Here is a 25356-nt window from a genome sequence, read left to right on the forward strand (position 1 = left end):
GCTGAAGTTGATGTGCTCATTAACTAGCCAGATCATCTGCAAACATTTAATATCATCGACAAGTTGTTAAACTCTTATAAGTCATAATGCCTAACAATTGAAACTGTTATAATCACAATTATAAGTTTTACATATAACAAGCAGCTAAAGTTTTGACCACAGTAGCAGTTACATTCCTGTACACTTTGGTTTATTTCCTTGGCAGACATTGTTCTTGACATTGTTGTGTGTTGAGTCAGTCACTACACCGATCATGTGATTGGCAGCAGCTGTGTTATCCTGTGGAATATAACAGACACTTGATTCATCATGCATGTTTAAGAACATGTACTTATTAACTAGTGAAGTAGATGAGGCGAACCTCATAAATGCTTGGAAACTATTATTATTATTATTATGGCTTTAATGGTGATAGTTGTGTAAGAGATGGTCTTTATAACAAGGTGGTCTATTAAAAGAGGTGTATGGTTACTAAGTGGGGTTTCAAAAAGCACAAGTACAAAAAAGTTTTGACTTCACGCAGTTGTATTTTGCTTTGTCATTCAGGTTGTAGTAAATTTAAATGTTTATAGCATGTGATCATGTGATATAGCTACTGTACAATAAACTGCACTGTTTCTTATTGTAGGTACTAACCTATTATGTGTAAATCTTTTCACCCCTAGGCAAGCGTTTGTGTTACGTTCTAGCTAAGTGAGCCATGCATGAAATTGTGCATTGCAGGTGGTACTTACTATCAAGTAGTTGTACTCCACATTGTACAACTTGTAGAAGACAAGATGACCCGTGGCCCCTCCATATAGGTTGTTCTTGTACCACATGTTACGAAGGGCATCATTTCCATTTTCTGTCTGCTGAAGAATACCCTCTCCATCGACTGTCATGTAATTACTGTCAGCAGCTTTTTGTTGGTTGATATGTCCTGTGTTTAAAGTGACATTATTGTCATATCCTTTTTGATCATATCCTCGATTTTCATTAGTATCATGGCCAGTCATCTTTTTCTTACCATCATGTGACCAACATGTAGTACCAGCTGCCACCTCTACATGATTGTTGTAAACTACAGTACCTGATCCGACAGTTTTCCCATCTCCCATTCCACTCCAGGATACTCCAACACGTCCATTTTGGTAGATGTAGTTATCACGGATAACTAGTCCACGTCTGAAACTCCAAGGGAAGCAAGATGGTGTCATTTTGCCCCAATCCTTTGGACATTGCTTATCCAAGTATTTACCGGCTACACCACCGAGTAGAATCTGGTTGACATCAATACCATATCGATTATCAACAAGATAGGGAACGGTCATTTTATCCCCATCTAAAGTTACAGTTGTTTTTAATTTAGCAGTACTTTTGGAAATTAAATTATTTGCTACAAGTGTATTATTGTCACTATAGCATGCAATGGCAGTACTAAATGACCAAGGCCACATAATTCCACTATTTTCTTCAGGATTGGGATGTTCATACGTCACGTCATGGACCTTGTTTCCAACTACTATCTTGGTCTGACCCATTCCAATCACATCTTCTGCATCATACCAGTATGTTTTTATATTCGTAGAAGATGACTTTAATCCTGGCCAGAACATCACAGCACAGCCATCCATTTCAACGTTGACAATACCAAAGTTAGTTCCTTTGGGATCATTATTGAACACTCCGATGTGTTGTCCAAATGTACACTTGAAGATTGTCTTTGGTGCTAGTGGTCCTGGTTCGGTTCCTTTCTTAGCTGCAGCAGTTGTAGGCTCACCTCTGATGACAATGTTACTCTGGATCATAATGTTACTGGTGAAGGAATAACTACCAGATGGATAGTAGACCACGCCTCCTCCATTATTCATAGCTGCTTTTTGAGCTGACTCAAATGATCCTCCATAATCCTTGATGTTGTATACACAGTTCCACTTGATCATGTTATCAGTCCACGGGTAGGATTTGTTACCATACAAGGATGCTACGGGATTGTCCTGGGGACCATCAGATTTACTACCGCAAGTAGGGTCGTGTGGTAGCGTCGCTGCAGTAGAAGTGGCATATCCAGCAAGCAAAGCTAATGTTGTAGCGAGTACCAAAAACATCCTACTACCCACACTAGTATACATAGCTAGGTTACTCGTTAAAATTTATACAATAATGCTTAGTTTGAAAGTCACATGATTCTTTGGGGTGTGGCTGCTTTGCGGACCTGTGCACCGTCTGATACGTACAGTGTGTGCATGCAGCTCATTCAAAGGTCTTTTCTTTGCCACTGCACCTAAGTCATAGCTATACAAGGAATCTATCACGAAACGTAAAGTTTGCCTCACTCACGTGATTGGTATTAAATAATTTTTGGACTCTTATTAAAGCCTTCCCTCTAATCAAACTGATGAATAATGGCAGGGAGAGATTCATTGAGAGAAGTTATTAATGCGACAGGTAACAATAAATACAATATGATCGAGATGCATGGAACGGGTGGGGTCTTCACTCTTGGTTTACAGCTCTATAGTGTGCGGCATCCGGTCCCCTTCATTCCACAGTGTAAATGTCTCCAGATCTTATTAGCTGCAAAAATATCGTTAAATGGTACTATTAAGCTACTGGTGAAGGTAGCTGTTTGTTTTGTTTTTATCTACTTTGCAAGTTTGAAGTAGAAGACCATGCAGTAATTGTAGCTAGCTTTAATTTGTGAATGTGATTTGCAATGTAAGACTGGGGAGTCGGGACTGGGTATACGTAGTTGGTTTCTTGGTTGGTTGCCAGCAAGATTACAACCATAGATATTAAACTTATGCCGGCACATAGAATTTGCAGGGGAAGTGATATCCATGCACTTTCAATAGGCTAAACCAGAGGTTTTGGAGGGTGAAATACAGTAAACAGAAGCATCACTGTTAGAGAACTGCGTCACTACATTGTATGGGAACATTATGAATTCTTTGATCTGAGAGTGTCCCTCTAGCCAACAAAATTAGATAGTCAGATTTAGTTTTTCATGTACATGCCCTATCAATATTACAACCATCCATGTCGGACTACAGGTGGGGATTTTGAAGTTTTCATCTTAGAGGATGTGCAGGGATTTTTGAGCAGGGAGCTTATAAACATACGTATGTAAGCATATTTCCAAGGTTAGAAAAATTAAGTATAAAATTGTCATACTTTAATATACGTGTATAAGAATGGTTTAGATCGTGCAATAATACTTAGTTAAGAGCAAGCAAGAGATTTGTTGGATGGTTTTGGTGGGTTTGATTATGGGCTAATCAGCATGGTGCACTACAGGAGTAATATAGTTAATGATGTTTGTTGTGTTTGGGAAGATGTGGAAATGGAAGTGCATCAAAAACTCTTAAGGCAATCCCTTTTCTCAGGTTGTATGCTATAACACTATATTTGACCCAGTCTGGGAAAACTGGTCTTATTGCCTATTTAAAAGTATGGCGGTTTTAAGTGTTGTAGTTTGCCAATGGTTGAAACTACGTATATACGTATGCGTACCAAATTTTCACATGTTTTATACCAATTTCTATGTTCCAGAGCATCCACTGTACAAGTAGCCAACAACTAAGTTTCCCGCCATTTTAGATAGCTTTTGAAGTGAGGTTGACTGTGCTCCAAAGGGGTGGGTGGTGGGGTCCGGAGGGATGGCAAGAGGCTGTTTAGAAATTGAAGAAGTAGGCGTAGGGATGAATTAGAGACCATTCAGGTATCAAAAGTGGGTTAAGTAAAAGGAAATTTACAACACAGGTCTTTATTCAAAACTATGGAACTGTATAGCCATATACAGCCATCCCCAGGCTGGCCAGAGCTCCATTAAAGCCCCACACTGCACGTATGGATTGCCACTGGGCTTGGGAAAAGAAGCCAGCGAAAACAGACTACTCCTAAAGTCTAGCTGATTTTGACTGAAATTTGATAGTTTATTCATGTAGCTTTGTGTTCTTAGCGAAAAATCAAATCTGCTGACATGGGTGATAAGACCGGTTTTCCCACATATTGTCAATTTTAAAGAGATCCATTCTTTTGTTGGGTATAGATTAGTATATATACGTAACATATATACATGCTACTCATTTTGTACAGCTGATAACTGTCCCTCCATTAAAGATCTACACAATCACGTGGTACCAGGAGCTACAGTCAAGTGGAGAGATCTTGGTATACAATTACTAGATCCTACCAGTGGAGACATGTTGGACATAATTGAAAAGGAGTGCCAAAATGATGCTAAAGGATGTTGTATGCGGGTGCTTCAAAAGTGGCTAGATAGAATGCCAAATGCGAGCTGGAATCAAGTGTTGGCAGCTCTTAGAACTCCATCTGTTGAGTTAAATAATTTGGCCAATCAAATTGAGCAAAAGTTAAATGAGAAACGTGAGACCAATTTTGTTGATTGATGCATGTGTACTGTAAGTCTTGTATCATGTCATACAGTGTACCTTGTCTAGCCACGATACTGTAGTGCATATTGTGACATCAGATTCCTTGACATAGTATGCTGAAGACAGTAATTTACTCTAATACAGAATATGTGAATGAAAGCTGTCTGTAATCATATGGTGTGGTATATACCAGTGTTGAAACTGGGTTGGGTCACCCTGGTCACATTTTGTTCAGGTCATCTGCTTTATGAATATCAGGGTCTGGATCACATGTGACTTAGTTTGGTGATGTGGAAATGTATTAACATATCATAGCCAAGTCCCTTTGTGAGTCACTCGATCCTGCTTATGGGGATTTTTATATGTTACTTTCTGTAGGCATACATGGAGCCTCGCCCATTTATCAGTAGGTGTACTGCAGTCTGTAGATATGCATGTCTATTGCTGTCTGAAGGATTACATGGAGGCATGCCAGCTAATCGATTAATATCCTGTATTTTATGTACAAATCAATGTGATTATATATTGTGTAAGCCAAGTCTTGTGGCCAGCCAGTTTCTTTTGTGAGCTACGCCAACTTACCAGGAATGTGTAGGCACTGAGCAATGTTAATAAGGGTCATTGAAGTTTGTTGGTATGCACAAAGCCATAGTCAATGAGTTTTACTGTCTATAAACTTATTTTGAACCAATCCCACTGACTGATTGTTAGTTATAAATCTTTCCTGTTTACTTATCATAAAGTTACCCGTTTACTATACATTGTGCCCAAAATGTAGCTCTTGGCACATGCCTTGTTTTTTTTTATAAAAACATCTTACACTAGAAACAAGTTGATGTTGTGCTATTCTAAAAACCAGGCGCTAATTATATAGCTGGAAATATGTAATCTACGACGTCGTATTACAGTACATTATTTAATAGGATTCTGTTTTGTAATAATGCAATTATGCATACAGAATTACTAAAGTTATTGTAATTTTGTATTTTGTAATTGGTGAATTATTTTGTAATTCTCAAACTACATTGCTATGCATTGCTAAGGAAGTGCTGTCCAAACAAACCGCTTTCAACAACATATTATGCACAGAGGTATCTTCTCAACTGTTTTATAGTTTGTTTATAATGTTTTTTCTGCAATTAACTCTCAAGGCTTCCCTTCATTTTCATTCGTGTATGTAGGGACACGCCCCCTATTGAGTCAAAGAGATACACATTTTCTAGTAGCCTAAGAGGGCATGCTATGGTGTTTTCAATAGGTAATACCTGAAGAGCCTAACTAATGAGAAGGTAGTTCATGAAGTATGTAGAGAGTCGCTACACCCGTATTTCAAGCCAGGAATTGAAAGGAAGCCATCTCAGTGCAAAGCCTACCTATACTGAAGTTTAATACAGGCTTCATTTAGTGTTTAATTTTCATAGGCTGACTGCTTTAACCACTAAAAGGATTTGCTCATATCAGTGCGTATGGACAAACTTAGATATATAGATAGATAGATATAGGTAGGTAGATAGATAAGTACACACATGATATTTTTATGAAAACAATTTCAGTAAAGCAAGCGTATGCCCACAGCTGGCTGTGGGTACACTCAGTTAAATAATTTCACAAGTGTGTCTGACATCAAATCTATGGCATTAAAACTTTTTGTTATCACACTGCTTTTAAAGGAACATGATTAGCATAATTATTTCATAATGCACTATCATACAGTATGATAGCACTGTATAGTAGGGACCACAAAGGTGTGGGCGTGGCCCATTAAAAACATCTCCCAAAAGCCAGCCTCACATTTCCAAGACGACGAGGCAGTATTGGTTAGGTAAAAATAAGCCCAAACAAGCCTTCAGATCGACCCGAATTGCTTTCAACAAGTTGATACAGAATTTAAAAAAAAATTACTTAATGGAATTTTCTAGTGACTGATGACTGACTGACTGACTGACTGACTGACTGACTGACTGACTGACTGACTGACTGACTGACTGACTGACTGACCTACTGACTGACTGACTGACTGACTGACTGACTGACTGACTGACTGACTGAATGAATGACTGACTGACTGACTGACTGACTGACAGATGCGTTCAGACAAGCATATCTTGATAACGGCTAAGGCTGTCGGCTTGATTTTTTTCACTGTTTGACATCGCTTCGGCTGCCATTTGGCATACCACAGTACATACAATGCATTCTTCATGGACTTACCAGTGTCCTCCTTTGTGTCCCATTCATCTTTGCTGACAGTGAAAAGTGTCCATTTGGCGGTAGCACATGATGGCATGTGATGGCATGTGATGGCATGTGATGGCTTCCCTTTGTAACGGAAATTGTCCATATTTTTCATAGTTGCTACTTTGATTGCAGAGGTGCTTTTTGAACAGTTCTTTATTCATACTGCGGTGTAATGGGTTGAACATAGCTGACAATGAAGCGTAATGGATACTTCACTTTTCAGATGGTAATTGATATAACTGGGGTGTGTGGTGCCATTTCTTTCTTTCGGTATGCGTGGATTGCAGAGGTGCTTTTCGAACAGTTCTTGATTCGTAATGCTGTGTAACAGGTTGAACATAGCTGACAACGAAGTGTAATGTTCACTTTTCAGACGATAATTAATATAGCTGGGGCGCACGGCACCATTTCAGATGTGGTATGCGTGGGTTCACCAGTCATAATAATTATTTACAAAAAAGTTAACAACCAACTACACAAAGATTTTTGGAATTTTCAACTAGAGTAAGGACCATAGCACATTGATAAAAAGTACTGAAAGAAGCTGGAGTAGTGCATGATATTAAAACCATAAGAAGTGTTATATCCCTACTGTGCATTTCCATTATGATATCTAGGGATATAACACTTCTTATCATGCACTACTCCAGCTCGTTTCAGTACTTTTTATTGATGTGATATAGTCCCTACTCTGGTTGAAAATTCCAAATTTTTCGTACTTGTTATTATATTACTGCAATGGTTATACCTTCAAATTTATTGAGAATACTTGAAACGGATAATCAAGTTTATTACTAACGCATGTGTTGATGTAATAATTTAACCAAAATTTTTAATACTGACTGACTGGTTTGCATAAGGCTAATGCTATGTGTTTGATTTCTTCATTGTTTGTACCTGAGATGTGTCTTTTCATATACAATGCAGACATCATACACTTACCTTTGACTTTCTTTGTGTCATGTTTCGCACCTCCGCTAACACATACAGTAGGTATTGATTCATGAGTACGTATCTCATCAATAAATTACTGTCATGTTTATATAAAACGAACCAGGAAATATCCATGTTCTTTTTGTACCATACTTCCCACATTTGAAGTGAGTGAATTGATTGATGAGGTGGTTGTTGTACTGTTCTTCATACAGTGGATCCTCGCTTATCCGAACTTCGGTTATCCGAACACCTCGATTATCCGAACACCAAATGTGACTGTTCTATTAGAGTATTTTGCCATCAGTGTGCATTCTATTAGAGTAAATGACTGTTCTATTAGAGTAGTTCAACGAAGCTCTGTATATAAATCAATGGGCTTCAGTTATCCGAACAAATTCACTTATCTGAACACTTTTGGCAAACTATAAGAACAAAGCTGTTCGGATAACTGAGGATCCACTGTACTGTATATGTAGCTGTGTAACAGGCAGAGCTTAGCTGAAATTAAAGCAAAGTGGCATTGTTGCTTGCCAACAATTGATGATTGGGTGATACTTTGTGATGTTGCCATTGGTTTTCTGATATACATGCTGTAGTGCCAAGACTCCCAATGGCCAGCCTAGATGCTACACAATTAAAGACATATATCTGAGTGTTCTATAAAAGTACACAGCTAGCTGTGTGTGTATTTTGTGAATGCTATACCTGTGAGAAGGCTTAAAGCCTGTGAATACAGGGAGTCAGAAACATGCAACTGAAATGTGAAGAATGCAGAAAAAATCCCAGACCCAGTGGTGACTTGATCCCCAGCAACATGCAGTCTAGGCATGCGCCAAAGGAGCCACAACAGTTGGGAACTGATATATCTGCATTCAACCTGTACTTGAACATTGACTTCTTGCCAGCAAATAGTTTTTTTCTGTGAATGCTATCCCACTATAGTATGTTCACGTTGAGCTGAATCCTCAAAAACATTTAATAACTCATGGATGCAATTACACACGATCTTGAAATTTGGCTCATTTGTAGTACTGCTTGATCCGCTAAAAATATTTCAAAATCTTGTTCTTTAAATGTTTGACATAATATTTATGGCCAATCAAAATTTTCACAATACATTTCCTATGGAGAAGCCATATAAATACAGTGTCCATTAGAGCCCTTTCCTGAACTTGTAATGGAGCCAAACTGTACGTGTCTGTTGTTGACATCTTTGCTGTTACCAATAATCATCTGGTTGGCAGAAATGCTAACTCTGTTGAGAAAAAATCCACTTTTAATTTTTAGCTGTTTTTCAGGGTTCAGCTCAACGTGAACATACTACCTGTGAGAAGGCTGTCAATACAGGGAGTCAGAAACACTATTGTATGAGTTTCAACTAGTGGCAGTGTATAACCAAATGAAATTTCTTTAATGCAAACAGTATAATTAACTTTCCTTTGATTGTTGTCTAAACAGCTATATAGCTACACACCAAAATTTGTTAAATGTATCCTTTCAATATTCAGAGTTTGTTGCTGTATTTTCAAGACAATTGCATTGTATAATTCTGTCTAGCTACTATCATTGTATTTGAGTGCACATAGGTGTGTATTGTGCAGAACTGCTGTGCAGGCTGTATATAATAGTTCATCAGGAGGGTAGCTGAAAACCCTGGCCCATCAATAATTGTACACTGAGACACTCTATTTCCCACTGTGTCAGGCAATATTCAGTAACAGTATAGCTATTCTAACAAACTGCTAAAATCAGCCAAACATTCAATTTCAGAGGGTCTAATGTTCAAAATTTCCTGGGTAGCATGTATTTAACTGGACAATAGCAACTTTGGGTTAGTCAAGAGCTCACCGTAAGTATCAAGATTGAGATACCCTAATAGAGCACATAGGCGGCGGAAAGGGGGGGCTAGGGGCTAAAGCCCCCCTAGGTCTGCTGAGGGGGGGCTTAGCCCCCCTCAGAATGATATCACACCGAAATTATCTTTCTTGGAGTGGGGCTGAAAACCGTGATAAAGATTGAGATACTCTAATAGAGCAGTCACTCGAATAAAGTAGTCAGTGTGTAGCGAGCTATGTAAGGATTTTTATGTAGTTTATCAGCTATAAATGGTAGCTGGTGAGGTGGAAAGCTCTTGTGAGTTGGTTGTGACTTTTTTTTTTTTTTTTTTTTTTTTTTTTGGTCTCACTTTACCAAACTATAGAAATAAGTCTGGGTCAGCTCAGCGGAGCCCCCCCTCATATCAACTACTTCCTCCGCCGCTGATAGAGCAGTCACCTCAAATACAATGATAGAATAAAACTTGTGATGAAATCACTCTCAGATTCCTCTCAGAGGGTATAATTCTCAAAAATTTCCCAGAACGTATGCCTTCAAACCTCCTAGGTTAGCATACTTTGCATGCAAGTTGTGGTTTCCTGTAGTGTCATTTCATTTTGACACCCCCTTTCCAAAAGTCTGCATCCGGCCCTGACGTACTTATATTTACATACCTTCATTTCTCACTATTCAGTTGATGATCATCAATCACCAAAGAAACAAACAGAAATAGAAACACAATTACAGTTTGACGCTCGTGGTATTTCAAAGTTAAAAGGAAGCTATGCTAAAGTTGTAATCCAAATAAAGCAGATTATTGATAAGCAAAACATTGATATTGAAAGTCTCATCCTACACTTGGGTGCTTGCGATACTACAAATCTGACAATATTTTCTACTGATGAAGCATTTGTTAAAGTAACTAATACAGTACAACTATTCTACGAGATCACAAAGTACTGTAGCATGTACGACTATGAGTTGCTACTGGCATTTGTGGGGTCTATTGATTGTAAAGAAGCTACAAAGTTATTAGATGATTTTGCTGAGCAGCTGAGACATTCAGTTTTACAAAACCTTGATTTGCTGTGTGAGTTAAAAGACCCTAAGGTTTTACCTGGAACACACAAACTAATCATCAAATACACTGGAGGAGAATGCACACTGGAGAGCAAAAAAATTATCCAAGATGTTGTATATGAGTGTTTTCACCTTAAAAAAGTATCAATTATATTCAGAGGTGCAGAAGAAGGCTGTGTAGCTTTCGTATTTCAAATCTCAGGTGCAGTGAAATCTTATTTGCTGCAGTACCAGATTACTGATGAGGATGTTGCTGTACTAGCTAAGCACAACATTACACATGTACTAATTGATGATGAAGAACTGAAGGTGATATCACAGGATCAGAAGGTAACTGATTTTTTGGAAATCTGCCATAACTAGTTGCAAGCATCAAACAGTATGGTGGTACTGCTTAGTAAAGTTCTCCCTAGTACCTGCCATAATGTTGCCATTAGAATTAATCATAGAAACGATGAAAATCACTTTTATGGAATGGTCTCACATCAAATTCAGTGAAAAGACTATACAGAAGGCCATATTGAGTTTACAAAATTGTAAAAATCTAATTTTCATTTTGCCTGCCTGATACTAGATCAGTAGATTTGCACGTCCACAAATTGGTTATTGCTTGTCACCTGCTACTTGCTTTACCAGACAAAAAGTACATAATAGCTGAAAACATGCTTTTATGACCTATTCTATTTCTTCCATTCAAATGTTAAAAATAACATTTAAGCTAGGCTGGAGCACTTTGTTTTGTTCGAATCTATAGTATTTTGTTTATGTACTACCCACATGACAATATGGAAGAGAAGCCTTTATTCTCTGAATAAAGAACTGTGTTAAACACCAATGAAGGTTAGCTTTGTTGTAAACTGTTTATGTTTACCTATCAATGAAACTGCTTGGTGGTGGCTTGTATATGTGTTGTACAGGTGTTTTTAGAATAACTATCTTGGTGTCGTAAAGTTACAAGAATAATGAAGTTCTTTGGCATAAATGGTAACCGTGACCCATTTTAAAAATGTTCTGTATTCAGACCTAAGCCATGCATGGGTGCTTGCTCTGTGTACAGGACTAAGCTATGGGTGTTATAGCTAAGCAGAAACTTATAAACTTCACTACTTAGGACTTATTTGTGTTTTAAAATTGTAAATTAATTCAGACATGCTTATAATTATTTTACAAATTATTACTGATTTACAGTTAGTACAAGGCCCAGTTTGTATCTCCTCACAGCTGTAATAATGTCCAAACATGACTATCAACTTGAATGGTAGAACCTATTAGTAATAAACCAGCAATAATGCATGAAGTATCCTTGGAGCATAAAATCACATGAAATAATAATATGAAATGTTCTCTGTCTATTTATAGGGTGAAAAATCAAGTGAGGATGCAGACTTAGGTAAGCATACACATACGTATATATATGTGATCGTATTTGTGAAATGTGGTCTTCCATGTACACATTAACTTTGACACTAATTTAAGATAGGAAAAGACTATATTGACTGGAAATTTGGTCACTCGTGAGCACCATCATAGCTTAATGGGTGGAGAAAATTTCATGTGTATAATTGTCACTGGAGATTAAAATTATGGTCTTCCAACTTAATAGACATGAATGTGTGTGGAAGACCCTTTTTTGCAAAGCTGGTTACATATTTGCACTAGCACTACTAGATGTAAGTCACAAAAGTATAACAAAGTTGCTTCATGAACTGTGGAGACTACGTACATCATTATAAGCTCCAGAAATTTTAGTGACAGGTTTCCAAATATTTTCTGTTGCACACATACTTTAAATCTAGGGGTCTGGATACATTCTCCCCCAGGAAATTTTGTATTCTGAGATTGAATCTAGTAACAATTTTCATTGAGAAATGTTTAAAACTGACAGTTTAAACATATGCTACTATAAAGGCTTGCTTGCTACTGCCGTCACTGTACAAGGGCAGGCTGAAGAGTTAAGAGGTGGAGAGCTATGTGAACTTTGAAACATGTGTACAATAAATGCAGATGTCATTCTGGGGTCTGGCCCCCAGAAAAAAATATTGGTCTTGAACACTCGAGATACAATATGTATTTTTACTGTGTTGGTAAACTATCTACTAAAAATTATACAAATGTGACTGTTCTATTAGGGTAGTTGACTGCTCTATTAGAGTATTTTGATCTGAGCCTTGATACCTTAGCAAAATTAATTTTAATTGCCTGCTAGTTTCTGGAAACCTAAGAACTGCCCATGTAAAGGCCTACAAGTGTATTAAGTTTGTGATCATGTAAGGTAATAATAGAACGGTCAATACATTTACTAAAACATGGTGGAAATAATGTTTCATTCTTTCTAGCAATGTATGTTTAATATTACATATAGAAAAGAAGTAAGGAAGTACAGCAGAACAAAGCTTCACAGCAGCACATTATATAGTGCATAATACTGGCCTACCATGTACATGGTGTGTGGACTATAAAGAAGTCCTGATTTCCACATCAGATTTTGTACTAATATATGGGACTTAAGGATTATTTATGGTCATGCTTTGATTATCCAAACTAACAGGTTCCAGTGTATATAAAATCTATACTAAAACAGCCCAGCTGAATAATGGGTGCGGTCTTCAAAAATACTAATGTCAATGGAAATTGCCAAGAAATGACTGCAATCATGTCAGTGACTATATCAGATGCTTAAATGGCAGCATAACAACTGTTTCTATGGCCCAGATATACTGTACATAAGTTACCTTTACAGGTGGGCTGTTTTGGTATAGTTTTGCTAACCTGTCACATACTTCTGTTATAACTTTAAACTGTAAATAGAATGTTATTTCTTAGTTTTTTACTATTATTTTTCTTTTGTTACATGTGCATATAGGTCAGCGATCAAGCCAGCTATCTCTGCAGTCATCACCAGAACAAGTACAGAAAATTGGATTAGCTATTATTGTTTCAAACGATTATACCAACAACGAAGCTAGACTTGCTAAACTACATGGAGCCCACAAGGATGCTGACAGAATGTTTACTACATTTGCTAATCTAGGATATGAAGTTGCTCAGTATAAAAATGTAACTTCTTTTGAAATAATTAGTATTTTCAATGAAGCAGCTACCATGCCTCACCTTCCATTTTATGAATGCTTGGTGTTTGTGTTTTGTGGTTATGGAGTACCTATAGAAGAACCAATAGATACCAGTGGAAACTTTTACAATCAAGAAGGAATGACATTTAGTCTGGCAGAAATATTATCCTCTAAGATTTTCACCTCATGCAGATGTCCAAAACTACTTTTCTTTAATCTGTGCCAAGATTTAATGTTAGAGTCAGATTGGTTAGGTCCTGCCAAGTTTTTGAATCCTGATCTATTCCCTAAAAGAGACAATGTTCTGGTTGCTAGTGTAATGCTACCATACAGGGAACTGCAATCTGGTAGTCTTTGGGTAGAACTGTTGTGTGAAGCTATCCAAAAACAAGATAACCATATTACATTCATTTTAAATGCTGTTAGCAACTCATTGAGGGAACTATACAGCTCTCTTTCTTTATTTGAAGTTTCACAGTTTGTTGACATGTTGACTAAGCCTTTCAGCTTTTTAGCAGGGTCATCTCCAGGTAATGATCATAGTGTATCTGTATGTGTACAGATTTGTATATGCATCATATGGTACAGTAGAACTGTATATTAGGGATCATGGGATTAACACCTTTTCACAAAATAATATTAACCATAAATCAGCCTCACAATAACTTCATGGCACCTTGGCAGTATTAGTTAGGTAGAATCAAGCCTAAAAGTGGCCAAAACGCTTCAGATAGGATGCTACAAAATTAAAAAAATATTATTGTTCAATGGAATTTTCTGTTGACTGCTGACTAACTAATGCCTTCAGACAAGTGTAACTTTATAATGGTTGATGCTACGAGCTGGATTTTCTGATAGACATTGCTTCTGGTGCCTTTTGGCATACTGCAGTACATACAATGCATGAATCATGGACTCACCTTTGTCCTCCTCTGTATCCTATTTCTTCTTGATGACAGTGTAAGGTGTTGATTTGTGGTAGCATGTGCATGGTTTCCCAGTGATTTGTCCGTATTTTCTGCGGTGACTGGATTGATGTCAGAAGGGCTGTCTCCTATTATTTTATATTTAAAATGCTGTGTATATAACTCACTGAACATAACTGGAAATAAACGAAATGAGTGATCCACTTTTCACTAATTGATAGTTACAGCACACATTCAAATGAAAATATTATGTCTGGCGCCTCTCTTTATTTTGATGCAGTATGCACAGGCTCATCATCTTATAAAACGTAAACAAATAATTTGTAGGAATTTTAAGTTTGATTGGGTATCATAGAAATAAAAGGTAAAGAAACAAGGGAGGTCACCTATACCTGCAGATATACTAGTGGACATTTAATTCCTAATTCAATCATGTCTAGTTAGCTATAGAATTAGGGGTTAAATGTCCACCAGGTATAGGTGATCTATGCCTCTGCTTTTAGAGATCATGAAGGCTTGGGCTTTTCTGGCCAAAACTATCACCCCAAAACCAGCCCGACAATACCTTGGCAGTATTGGTGAGATATAAGTAAGCCCAAAAGTGTCTACAGAGTGACCAAAAATGCTTTCAATAAGTTGCTACGGAATTTATTTAGCAGAATATTCTGCTGATTGACCCTCACTACGTTTTATTTTATAACTATGATGCCTAATCAGACTGAAAATTCACTAGATTTCCTTCTACTTGTGTGATATAGAAGTCCTCAGAAAAATTTAAATATGCATAATATTTCGGGACACAATATACTATAAGAACAGTCATGATATTTTGATTGGTAAACATGTGAAATTGTACTGGTTGTATGAAATATTTTAACATGATCTTAATGAAAAGGATGGAAAGTATAACGAAAAATTACATTTGAGGGGGGATATAGAACTATGAAACAAGGGAGGTTGCCTACGTATTATATAGTTGCAGCTTTACTAGTTCATGTTTATTATTAAAGGTCCACTGAAATGGAACTTTAGTCATATAGCAACAGCTTGTCAATAGTTTAGTTATAGGGAGTACATCTCCACTATAAGTGAACAAAGCTTGCGTGGTTTTTGTGGTGACAGCAATGTTTAAAGGTGCAATAAGAGGAAATCTCAGCTAAACCACAATCTTTCCTGGCATATGATATCAGTACTCTGTAAAAGTGTTGCATAATGAGGGAGAGTGAGACCTTTACAAAAGGGACATTGTGGTTTCAATTTAGCAATTGGCTTACTAGTCCTGGCAACAATGTTGCAGTTGTTGGCACCATGGGTTTACATGGGACCCCATCTCGAAAATGTGCAACTTATTAAACAAACCCCCTGAACTAGGGACACAATAGAAGAAACCTCCATAATAAAGACAAAAATTTTGGTCTCATCAGGTCTGGTTAATACATTTTTTACCTCTGACAGAGGAAAACCTCTATATTACAGCAAAAAGTGACCAAAAAATCTGAGTCCAAAAATATCCGTAACAAAGAGGTTTCATTGTAATTAGAATTAGTCAGTTGAAATCCAGCAATAATTTTGGATGCTTCCCCCTTCAGTTGAGCACACAGGTAATTTCTGGACTCTGGTCAAGGATGTATTGTTGTGTATGGCTGCCTCGAAGTGGTCCCAAAAATGCTTGCCAGAGTGGGTTGCCACAGAACTGAAATAATACTACATGTAGTTGGGACCCACAGGTGAGCTACCATATACAAGTACTGAATTTGATTATGAATTGCTGCCTTGTTTATGTCTGTGTATTCTGGTGTTCTGTCACTGTTTTCAATGAAAACAGATGATTTTCCAGATGGTGATTATTTCTTAATACATGCAGTATGACACACACATTTGATATTTTAAAAACAGGTCTTAGTTGTAATTACAGCAGAGTGATGACACCTCTTGTATTGCTGTCATTCTAAATTAAAACATCAGCATGTTTCTGATGAATAGATTAATCGGAAAGCCAATGGCTTGCACTATGATTATTGTGTATTACTAATAAAATCTACTGGTGTGTAATTTGTGTATATTTTACATCTAGCAAACAGTCGTCAGCACCATACTATACAACCACAGATGCCATTTCACGTGGTGCCACAAACAAATTCTTCTACTTCTAAGCTACAAGGATACTGTGAAAAATTTCAGCTAAATGATCCCGACTTTGCAGTGCGATCAACACAAAGTGGTGGTGGATTTTACTGTACAGTCACCATAGCAGGTGAATCATATACTGGAGCTATCAGATTTGACGAAGAAGAGGCAAAGGAGAGTGCTGCTATTGAATTTGCTGTGCAGCTTCTTTGTTTAAGTGAGTGTTGAATGAATAGATAATATGTAATTTGTAAGATGTTATATCCCCAATGACCATGTATTATATCGCTTAAAACTGGCAGTATATTTACTTAATTTATTAACGCAGTAGACACCATTTCAAAATCTGAGGGGATTCTCCAGAATGGTTTGTAGTGTGCTTTAAATAAAAATGTGGGTTTAATGATGGTCATGACAAAGGTGGTGAGCATGTAAAAGAGGGAGGGACAACTTTGCAATAAAAGCTATGATGTGTGCTCTGCTCATGTTCCTTTAAAATTCCATTTTTATGTTCATTAACCTTGTATGAATTGTGTGAGGCTTATATTCATACAAGTGTGTCACCTGGTGATTTTAAACCATTCTAAGAAAGTTTTAAATTAAAAGACACCTACGTAAAACCAAATAGAATAGTCCAGATTATCTAGATCATCTGCAGGCTTATGGGATCCACACTTACATATAACAAGTACACGAAAAAATTTGAAATTTTGAACTAGAGTAGGGACCATAGCACATCGATAAAAAGTACTGAAACAAGCTGGAGTAGTGCATGACATTAAATCACAGTAAAACAATAAGAAGTGTTATGTCCCTACTGTGCTCAAGATACCATAACAGAAATGCACAGTAGGGTTATAACACTTTTTATTGTTTTACTGTGATTTAATATCAAGCACTACTCCAGCTCTTTTTATCGATGTGCTATGGTCCCTACTCTAGTTGAAAATTTCAAATTTTTTCGTGTACTTGTTTGTTAACTTTTTTTGTAAATAATTTTATTATGACTGGTGAACCCATGCATACCGCATCTGAAATGGTGCCGCGCGCCCCAGCTATATCAATAATCGTCTGAAAAGTGAAGTATCCATTATGCTTGGTTGTCAGCTATGTTCAAACTGTTACACAGCAATACGAACCAATAACTTTTCCGGAAGCACCTCTACAATCTACGCATGCCAAAAGAAATGGTGCCACGTCCCAATTTTATTAATTATCGTCTGAAAAGTGAAGTATCCATTACGCTTCGCTGTCGGCTATGTTCAACCCGTTACACAGCAATACAAATCAAGAACTTTTTGAAAAGCACATTTGCAATCAAAATAGCCACTATGAGAAATGCGGATGATTTCTGTTTTGAAGGGAAGCCATCACGTGCTCGTGCCAAATCAACACCTTTCCCTGTCAGCAAAGATGAATGGACACAAAGGAGGTCACTGGTAAGTCCATAAAGTATGCCTAAAGGCACTTGTTGGGCTGAAGCGATGTCGAACAGTGAAAAAATCAAGCCCGTAGCCTTAGCCGTTATCGAGTTACGCTAGTCTGAAGGCATCAGTCAGTCAGTTACTTACTCAGTCAGTAGAAAATTCCGTCGAATAAAAAAATTTTAAAATTCCGTAGCAACTTGTTGAAAGCGTTTCGGGTCGATCTGAAAGCTTGCCTACCAATACTGCCTCATCGTCGTCAGGGAATATTGAGGCTGGTTTTTGGGTGATTTTATTTTGTGGGCCACGCCTACTTCTTTGTGGTCCCTACTATACAGTTACTATCGTACTGTATGAGTTACTATCGTACTGTATGATGATTATTATGCACAAGTGAGCTGGAAGGTTCAAAAATTACTGTGTTTAGCGTTTGGTTACTATAAGCTACACATTTACCTTTTGTTTTGCTGGCCTCCAATGCAATTCAACTACCTTCAACACTGTGCCCTAAATACAGTGTGAGTGACAGTAAGAGTTCTTGCACATGTGTTTGTAAATTAAAGTGGGTCTCTGCAGATTACATCCGAGTTTGTCTCTGTGTTGCTGACTTGATTTCAACCTGGGTTTTACATAGCTACATATACATATATTGTGGGTTGAATTTCTTCTAGATAAAGAAATGTTGTTCCATAATTAACAATTATATAACTGGTTTTGTGTGATTTGTGCACAAGAAGTCTCGAATAGCATGCACATGCTAGTGAAGGTACTTTCATGATTTTTAATTGGATTGCATCCTCAAATAGGCTTATCCTAATCTTTATGCCTTACAATTTCAAAGTCTTTTTTATTGAAGCACTTTAGTATTTAGTAATTATTTTATTTTCTGCATTCTTTCTGTATCGATATTATTTTTAATTTATACAATATACTGTACAGTTGGAATTTTACATTTGTGTAGTGAATCAGCAAAACCCGACACAGTCATGGTATAAGTGATCACTCTAGGAACACTCACCTAATAGGTGAAAGACAAGGAAGTCACGTACATCTGCAGCTACATAAACTAGTGCACATTTATTTCCTGCTTCAATCATAAAGCAGGATCAAACTTTTTCGAACTTTCCATGAGGCCCTTTTCTGACACATACCTTTTTGTGACTCCTCTTCACTTTTTCTGTCTTCCTAAATTGTGTTGTGGAATCTGCCTACCCTATTGCATCTACCTGGTCATCAATTACTCCTCCTTGCATTAGATGTCAGTAAGTAATATCATTACAAGCACACACGTGATTATCTCCAGCATTAACTCCATTATTTTAAACATCATATCTTTTTCTTATATTTGTTGTTTTATTTTTTTTTGCAACATACTGGTGCATACTGTGTCAAAGGAAAGAATGATACCAGACATATCATAAAATTAACTGCACATCTGAGTGCACGTCCTAATAGTCAATTAGAATTTTTACAGAAACAGAAATTTTCCTACGCCGTTTTGAAACCGTCGTAGCCTGCTTTGTTTGATTTATTTACAACAGTGAGAACGAAGACTATATTCTATCAAACAGTGCAAACCAGTTAATTATTGTGGTAATGAAGTACGTATAAGTGTTTGTTAAATGTACTTGTGTTCAATTTGTGACATTGCATGTCCACTATAGAGCCTCTGGAGTGCTTCATCAAAGAAACTCCGTATGTCTCTTGCTTTACTACTTTTTATTTCATGAGTCCCTACTTTATTCAACACTAAATTTATTAGATGAACTAGCATAAGTTACACAACAGACCAGACAAAAGCCAACAAAGGTTAACTAATTGAACTGTAATAGCAACAATTATATTATATATTTTTAATCCCTAATTCAGTCATGGTTATACACTGAAGTATAGGGATTAAAAGTCTATTAGTATGTCTGTAAATATATAGACAACCTCTCTTGTTTCTGCTTTTTAGCTCATTCCACTGTTTTTCTTTGATCCTTAAACTTCTAAATTTTCCTTCTACTTGTACAATACTGTACTGCCATAATTATTAGAGTGCATATAACTGCACTTGTATCAATCTATGTATTTCACTACAGCAAAGGAGAGTATGGTGATTACCATAATTCGCTTTATTTTCGTGCAAAAAAATTGTGATAACAATTTCCATGTAAAAATATTTTTGTATGATTTACATGAATGACTGCTCTATTAGAGTAGTTCGATCTTGTGAAAAATTTTTCGTGTAAGAAATTTTCATACAAGTTTTTGCATATTGAAATTATTTTACAATGAATGAAAAGAAGCAAATTATGGTATGCCCTGATTTATTTTGTGGGATAGCTTGTTACAAATAGCAGATTGAGATATCCTGATAAAGCAGTCACCTTAATACAAATAGCCATGTAATGGAAAATTATGCGTAATAACAGCAAACAAGTAAATTAACAAACCACTGTAAAATACAATAGGGAGTTGGGAACTATTAAGCAGAAAAACAAAAGACACAATTGCATTAAAAGTGTGAATAGAAACTTCAGCATTGAGCAAATTGTAATCACTAGGTATTTCCTAGTAATATTCCTATCATGCTTATTGCCCGCATTTTTCGTAGTGAATGAATTGATTGCAGAGACACTTTTGTACTGTTTTTTTGCTGTGTAACCGGTGGAACATAGCTGAAAACAAAGCATATAATGGCCACTTCACTTTTCAGTAATTGATTGTTGGGACATGCGTTCTGATGCAAAATTAAGTTTATGGCATACCTGGTGCCATGCTTACTTTTGATGCGGTGTTACAAACAAAAGTAAACAAACAAGTACAAGGAAATTAGAAATTTTAAGTTTGATTAGGGATCATGGCCATAAAAAGTAGAGAAACAAGGAGATTGTTGATATACACTGTACTAATGGGAGCCTACATGTAGCACAATTGCTAAGACTCTGGGCTCATGTACTGGAGGTCCCGGGTTCGATTCTCCATCAAGGCTTTGGACACAGCAGCTGTGCTGACTGCCCAGTAATCATAAATAAATAAGTGGACATTTATCCCTCAGTCTATAGATTTAAAGTCCACTAGTATATCTGCTGACCTCCCTTGTTTCTCTACTTTTTATGGCTATAATTATAATCACTATAAAATCCCCAAGTACAATATGAGAAATATCGCAATATTGTGCATGACATTGTGAATGTTTTAGTTTTCAGATAATGTGAGTCACTTTGCTGCTTTGTTTGTAGGTCAAACTCATCCTACTATGGACGAATTAGATGAACATGTCGTACCATTAGTTGCTACAAAGTGGTATGAACTTGGGCTAGCATTACTGAATCCAGGGAGTAAAGATTCATTGGATTATATTGAAAAGCAGTACAAGGAAGATGTACAGCTCAACTGTAGAAAAATGTTCAGTACGTGGTTACAAGAATCTAATATTGCTACTTGGTACCAGTTAATAGAAGCTACCAGATGCATGTTCTTGAATGATGTGGCTGATAACATTGAATCATTATTACTTCAAGGCTAGTGCGCTGTTTAACTGTACATATTTGCATGGGTGTGTGCATTACTGAATGTGTGCTTGCATGATAAAGTGTAGGCATGCTGGTAATTGTGTCATTTACCATGTGCCAACATAGATTTGTACATAATATATTATGATGCTGTAGGTGTTGTTGGAACCGAGAGCGAAGCTACCAGTAGTGAAACCAGTATACACAGTAAGTTATTGTAATCATGTTATTTGATCATTAGTAGAAAAAGGCACTCTGCAATAATAAATACAAACAATATAATTTGAAGAGTTTGATACAGAGGCGATTCTAGATCTAACCTACAGGAAGGGGGGGAATTAGGGAACAGCATGACTGTTGTTATATGGCTGTAATATAAAGTAGAATTTCAGGGGTCTGGGGGTGCAATCCCCAAAAGCAGTAGGGTTTTTGCAATTTGAAGACTTGAAAACAGCCAAACATTTATGCTAAAAACATGAAAAATGTTAAAAACAACAATGCTAATCTATACAGTAACTTTCTCCCAAGATTTTAAAAGGTTATTTTTCAGTTGGGGGGGGGAGGGGCATGGCCCCCCTTAGAATTGCCTACGGCTTGATATTGTTCATGCATGACTGATTAGTTTTGCATGTCAATAGTATGTGACCATCAGTGTGTGACTATATAGTTAAGTACACATACTGTACTATGACTGGGCAGATGTGCACTTGGCAGATGCCCACAGTTGGCAACACAAACTAGCTACCTGCATTCATGTGCTATCATGTTTTATTGTATGCATGTGTCAGTGTATCTGCAGTGCGTGTATTCTCCTATGCAATGGCAGAACCAGTGGGTATAGACCTCCCACATCGCACCTCTTTAAGCTATCTATGCACGAGGCTATATGTATGTACAGAGAAGCTGTAATGATGATAGCTTCTTTATGTAATAAGGCAGATATAGAGATGGGTGTAGAGATACCCATGTCATCGTGACAGCCTTCTGTCCTAACCAAAATAAAATTTAAATAGGGGAGCCATAACTCTAATAGTACAATAATAGCAATACCATGTGTTTGAATGTGAATTGGCAAGGTCTTTTAAATACACTGATGTATACACCCATTTAAACAACTGAGATGCTACATTATCACTATCGCTAGTGAACTTTTCTGTCTGATCAACCATGTTTTTGTATGGGTGTGCCCTTACCCTTATACCACAATAAACTAAAGCATCATTCATAACAGCTTTTTAGGCGTACATTAAATTGTACACTAGTGAAGTTTTGGATCACTCTAAAAAGCTCATTATTTGGAAACTTGTACTGTGCAGCTGGACTTATTCAGTTCAGCGCCACCTTATGTTGTAATACTATACTCAATAACTGTTTGCTACCACATAGGGCATAGGTAGATCCAGGAGTTACAAAGTTTCATAAACTAACACACCTTCATTTCAAGTCAGAAGTTTCAAATAAAATAACTTGGCCAATGAATAACCTACGTAGCGCTAAGCCACTTGGGTCCCATTTCTCACCTTGTAGAACAATTCTATGCTTTCCTTTTTACGGACAACAACATAAAAAGTAGTGAAAACACACACCTGTGAAATAAAACATTTGCTAACAAACCAACCAAGACAGGATCATGAAAATTCAAAGCATACTATTGTAGAGTAATGCTTACCCGATGCCTATACCAAAATAATTTTGTTGGCCTGTGGTGTATAATTTTGAAGTTTTTAGCTAGAAAGGAGACCATGTAGCTAGTCAGGGCATGCTTCTGTATGACAGTAATCATGTGATGGCATCACCCCAGGCAGTGAATTAACCAGGGTATGACAAACTAGTATTTTAAAACATGAATAATGTCAGTTGTATCAACAACAATATAGCTTGGCGGTCTGATAGAGCTTGTTCCCCACTAGTCTACTGAGACATTTCATTATGGCTGATTTCCATATTTTCACACATGATTACGGACATGCTGTCTTTGTATGGCTGCCCTTAATTAGTTTAGTGCTGCCTTAAATGGAAGTTCCTGTCTGGTGTAGCAAATAAACCTAAAATTTAGTAATGACTGCCTGTTCTTTAGTGCATTAGTGTACATCTTTGTGGTTTTGGTATACATTGACGGTATTTTGTATACTGCTTGCGTAATGCAACATACATACACAATTAGTTCACCTGTTATCATATAATAAACCATTTGTCATATATTTGTGTGTTTATATATAGGTCAACCATGGAATCAGCTATTAATGCAGTTATCACTTTCATCTATATCAAAAGTTGGAGTAGCCATCATTGTTTCCAATGATTATGCTGGTACTGAACATTCTAAACTAAATGGGACCCATAAAGATGCTGAAAGGATGTTAATGGCACTCTCCAAACTGGGATATGCAGTTTGTCATTGCAAAAATATGTATTATTATGAGTTGACTGATACTGTTGATCGTATTGCAGCTTTACTACCATTTATTTCTTGTAAAAATGTAGTATTTGTGTTTTCTGGTTATGCAATACCTGGTGAACAGCATGATGATGGTGATGATGATGATGATAAAAAGGACATAAGTGGACAATTGTACACTCAAGATGGATGGACTATAAGTGTAGCAGAAATATTAGACTACTTTGGTGCTTACAAGCATCCAAAATTATTTTTCTGTCAAAATGTAATGCCTAAGTCACAATGGTCTGGTTACGATAACTTCCTAAAATTTAATCAAGATCACCTCACTAAATATGAAAACTTTTTAGTTGCTTGTTCAACACTACCATACAGAAAATCACGTTTTGGTAGTTTGTGGATTGACTTATTAAGTGAAGCTATTCAACACCATGATAATGATGTTACATTTACAATAAATGATATCAACAGCAGAATAAAGGGACTATACAATTCTTTTGGTTTATTTGTAGCTCCAGAGCCTGTTAACAAGTTGACAGAGCCTGTGAACTATTTGGCAGAATCACTCACTGGTATGCATAGTGTGTTATTGTGAATATACTGCATGAGTGTATGTGCAGGTTAAGAATTTGTATTCACTATAAAAATAAGTAGCAAATAGTGAATGTCACTGTACATTTTAGTGACTGTCATTAAGAATTTGCAGTGATGTTCACTGTTTGCTACAGTATTCAATACTTATTATTTACTGTGAACAGTTGTGTTTTATAATCGTATAGCAAGCAGCAGTTCAGCAACAAGTCGTCAACATCATGTAATGCAACCATTGTGGCCAGAAGTGACATTAGATGTACCAATAATACCACAAGTATCAATAACACAGTCATATACTGCTAAACTGCAAGAATATTGTCAAAAACTTAACCTTAGTGATCCCAACTTTGCAGTACTACCAACACAAAGAGGTGGTGGATTTTACTGTACAGTCACTATAGCAGGTGAATCATACACTGGAGCTATTAGACTTGACGAAGAAGAGGCAAAAGAGAGTGCTGCTGAAGAAGTTGTTCAAATGTTTAATATAAGTAAGTTATATATATGGTACGTAGACATGCTGCTCTATTGTTTTGTTACATGTTGATCTTATTAACATTATTCATGTGTGATTAATATGTATAGGAAGCTGAAGTACTGGCAGTGTGTTTAAGAAGAGCCTAAAACAGCATTGTTAACCATTTTTAGCATAGTTATTGTAAATTTAGTAATACACTGTTATCTGATTTAAGGACATTTAGAAATTTTTATTTTGTGTTTATATACATAAATTATGTAAGTGGTTTCATATTGTATTTTGCATTGTAATTACAGTGATTTTGACGTCAAACTTGCTATTAAAGTACAAATGTATAAGGAGATACATTGTGGATGATAGTTTTCAAATTCACATATAACACGTTCTATT

The 25356-nt window shown here is 36.7% G+C and overlaps 2 protein-coding genes across 3 annotated transcripts; one reads left to right on the forward strand and one right to left on the reverse strand.

Annotated features, from left to right (window-relative positions):
• Positions 1-23: 23 nt before the first annotated feature.
• LOC136238687 (uncharacterized) lies at positions 24-2337 on the reverse strand. Its single transcript, XM_066029249.1, has 2 exons — positions 735-2337; positions 24-279 (listed from the first exon to the last, which is right to left on the reverse strand). Exons 1-2 carry the CDS (start codon positions 2112-2114, stop codon positions 169-171), a joined length of 1491 nt encoding a protein of 496 aa, XP_065885321.1. The 5' UTR covers positions 2115-2337; the 3' UTR covers positions 24-168.
• On the forward strand, positions 2331-25356 carry LOC136238686 (uncharacterized). Of its 2 annotated transcripts, none has more exons than XM_066029246.1 (11): positions 2331-2430; positions 4081-4371; positions 10063-10778; positions 11808-11838; positions 13312-14049; positions 16520-16789; positions 21224-21505; positions 21653-21703; positions 23717-24466; positions 24674-24979; positions 25074-25356. In XM_066029246.1, exons 1-11 carry the CDS (start codon positions 2388-2390, stop codon positions 25079-25081), a joined length of 3486 nt encoding a protein of 1161 aa, XP_065885318.1. In that variant the 5' UTR covers positions 2331-2387; the 3' UTR covers positions 25082-25356. The 2 variants fall into 2 exon arrangements, with proteins under 2 accessions (XP_065885318.1, XP_065885320.1); XM_066029248.1 differs by having other exon boundaries at positions 2332-2430; positions 4105-4371.

The sequence above is a fragment of the Dysidea avara genome, chromosome 11 (assembly GCF_963678975.1).
Source record: "Dysidea avara chromosome 11, odDysAvar1.4, whole genome shotgun sequence".
NCBI lineage: Eukaryota > Metazoa > Porifera > Demospongiae > Dictyoceratida > Dysideidae > Dysidea > Dysidea avara.

What these genes read in the sequence shown, in the direction of transcription:
- LOC136238687 (XM_066029249.1), bottom strand. Translation starts at nt 2,114, where the DNA reads ATGTATACTAGTGTGGGTAGTAGGATGTTTTTGGTACTCGCTACAACA. An exon ending in TGGAGTACAACTACTTGATA is followed by an intron (nt 280 to 734) that starts GTAAGTACCACC and finishes TATATTCCACAG; the next exon opens with GATAACACAGCTGCTGCCAA.
- LOC136238686 (XM_066029246.1), top strand. Translation starts at nt 2,388, where the DNA reads ATGGCAGGGAGAGATTCATTGAGAGAAGTTATTAATGCGACAG. An exon ending in AGAAGTTATTAATGCGACAG is followed by an intron (nt 2,431 to 4,080) that starts GTAACAATAAAT and finishes CATTTTGTACAG; the next exon opens with CTGATAACTGTCCCTCCATT. An exon ending in AAGTGAGGATGCAGACTTAG is followed by an intron (nt 11,839 to 13,311) that starts GTAAGCATACAC and finishes ATGTGCATATAG; the next exon opens with GTCAGCGATCAAGCCAGCTA.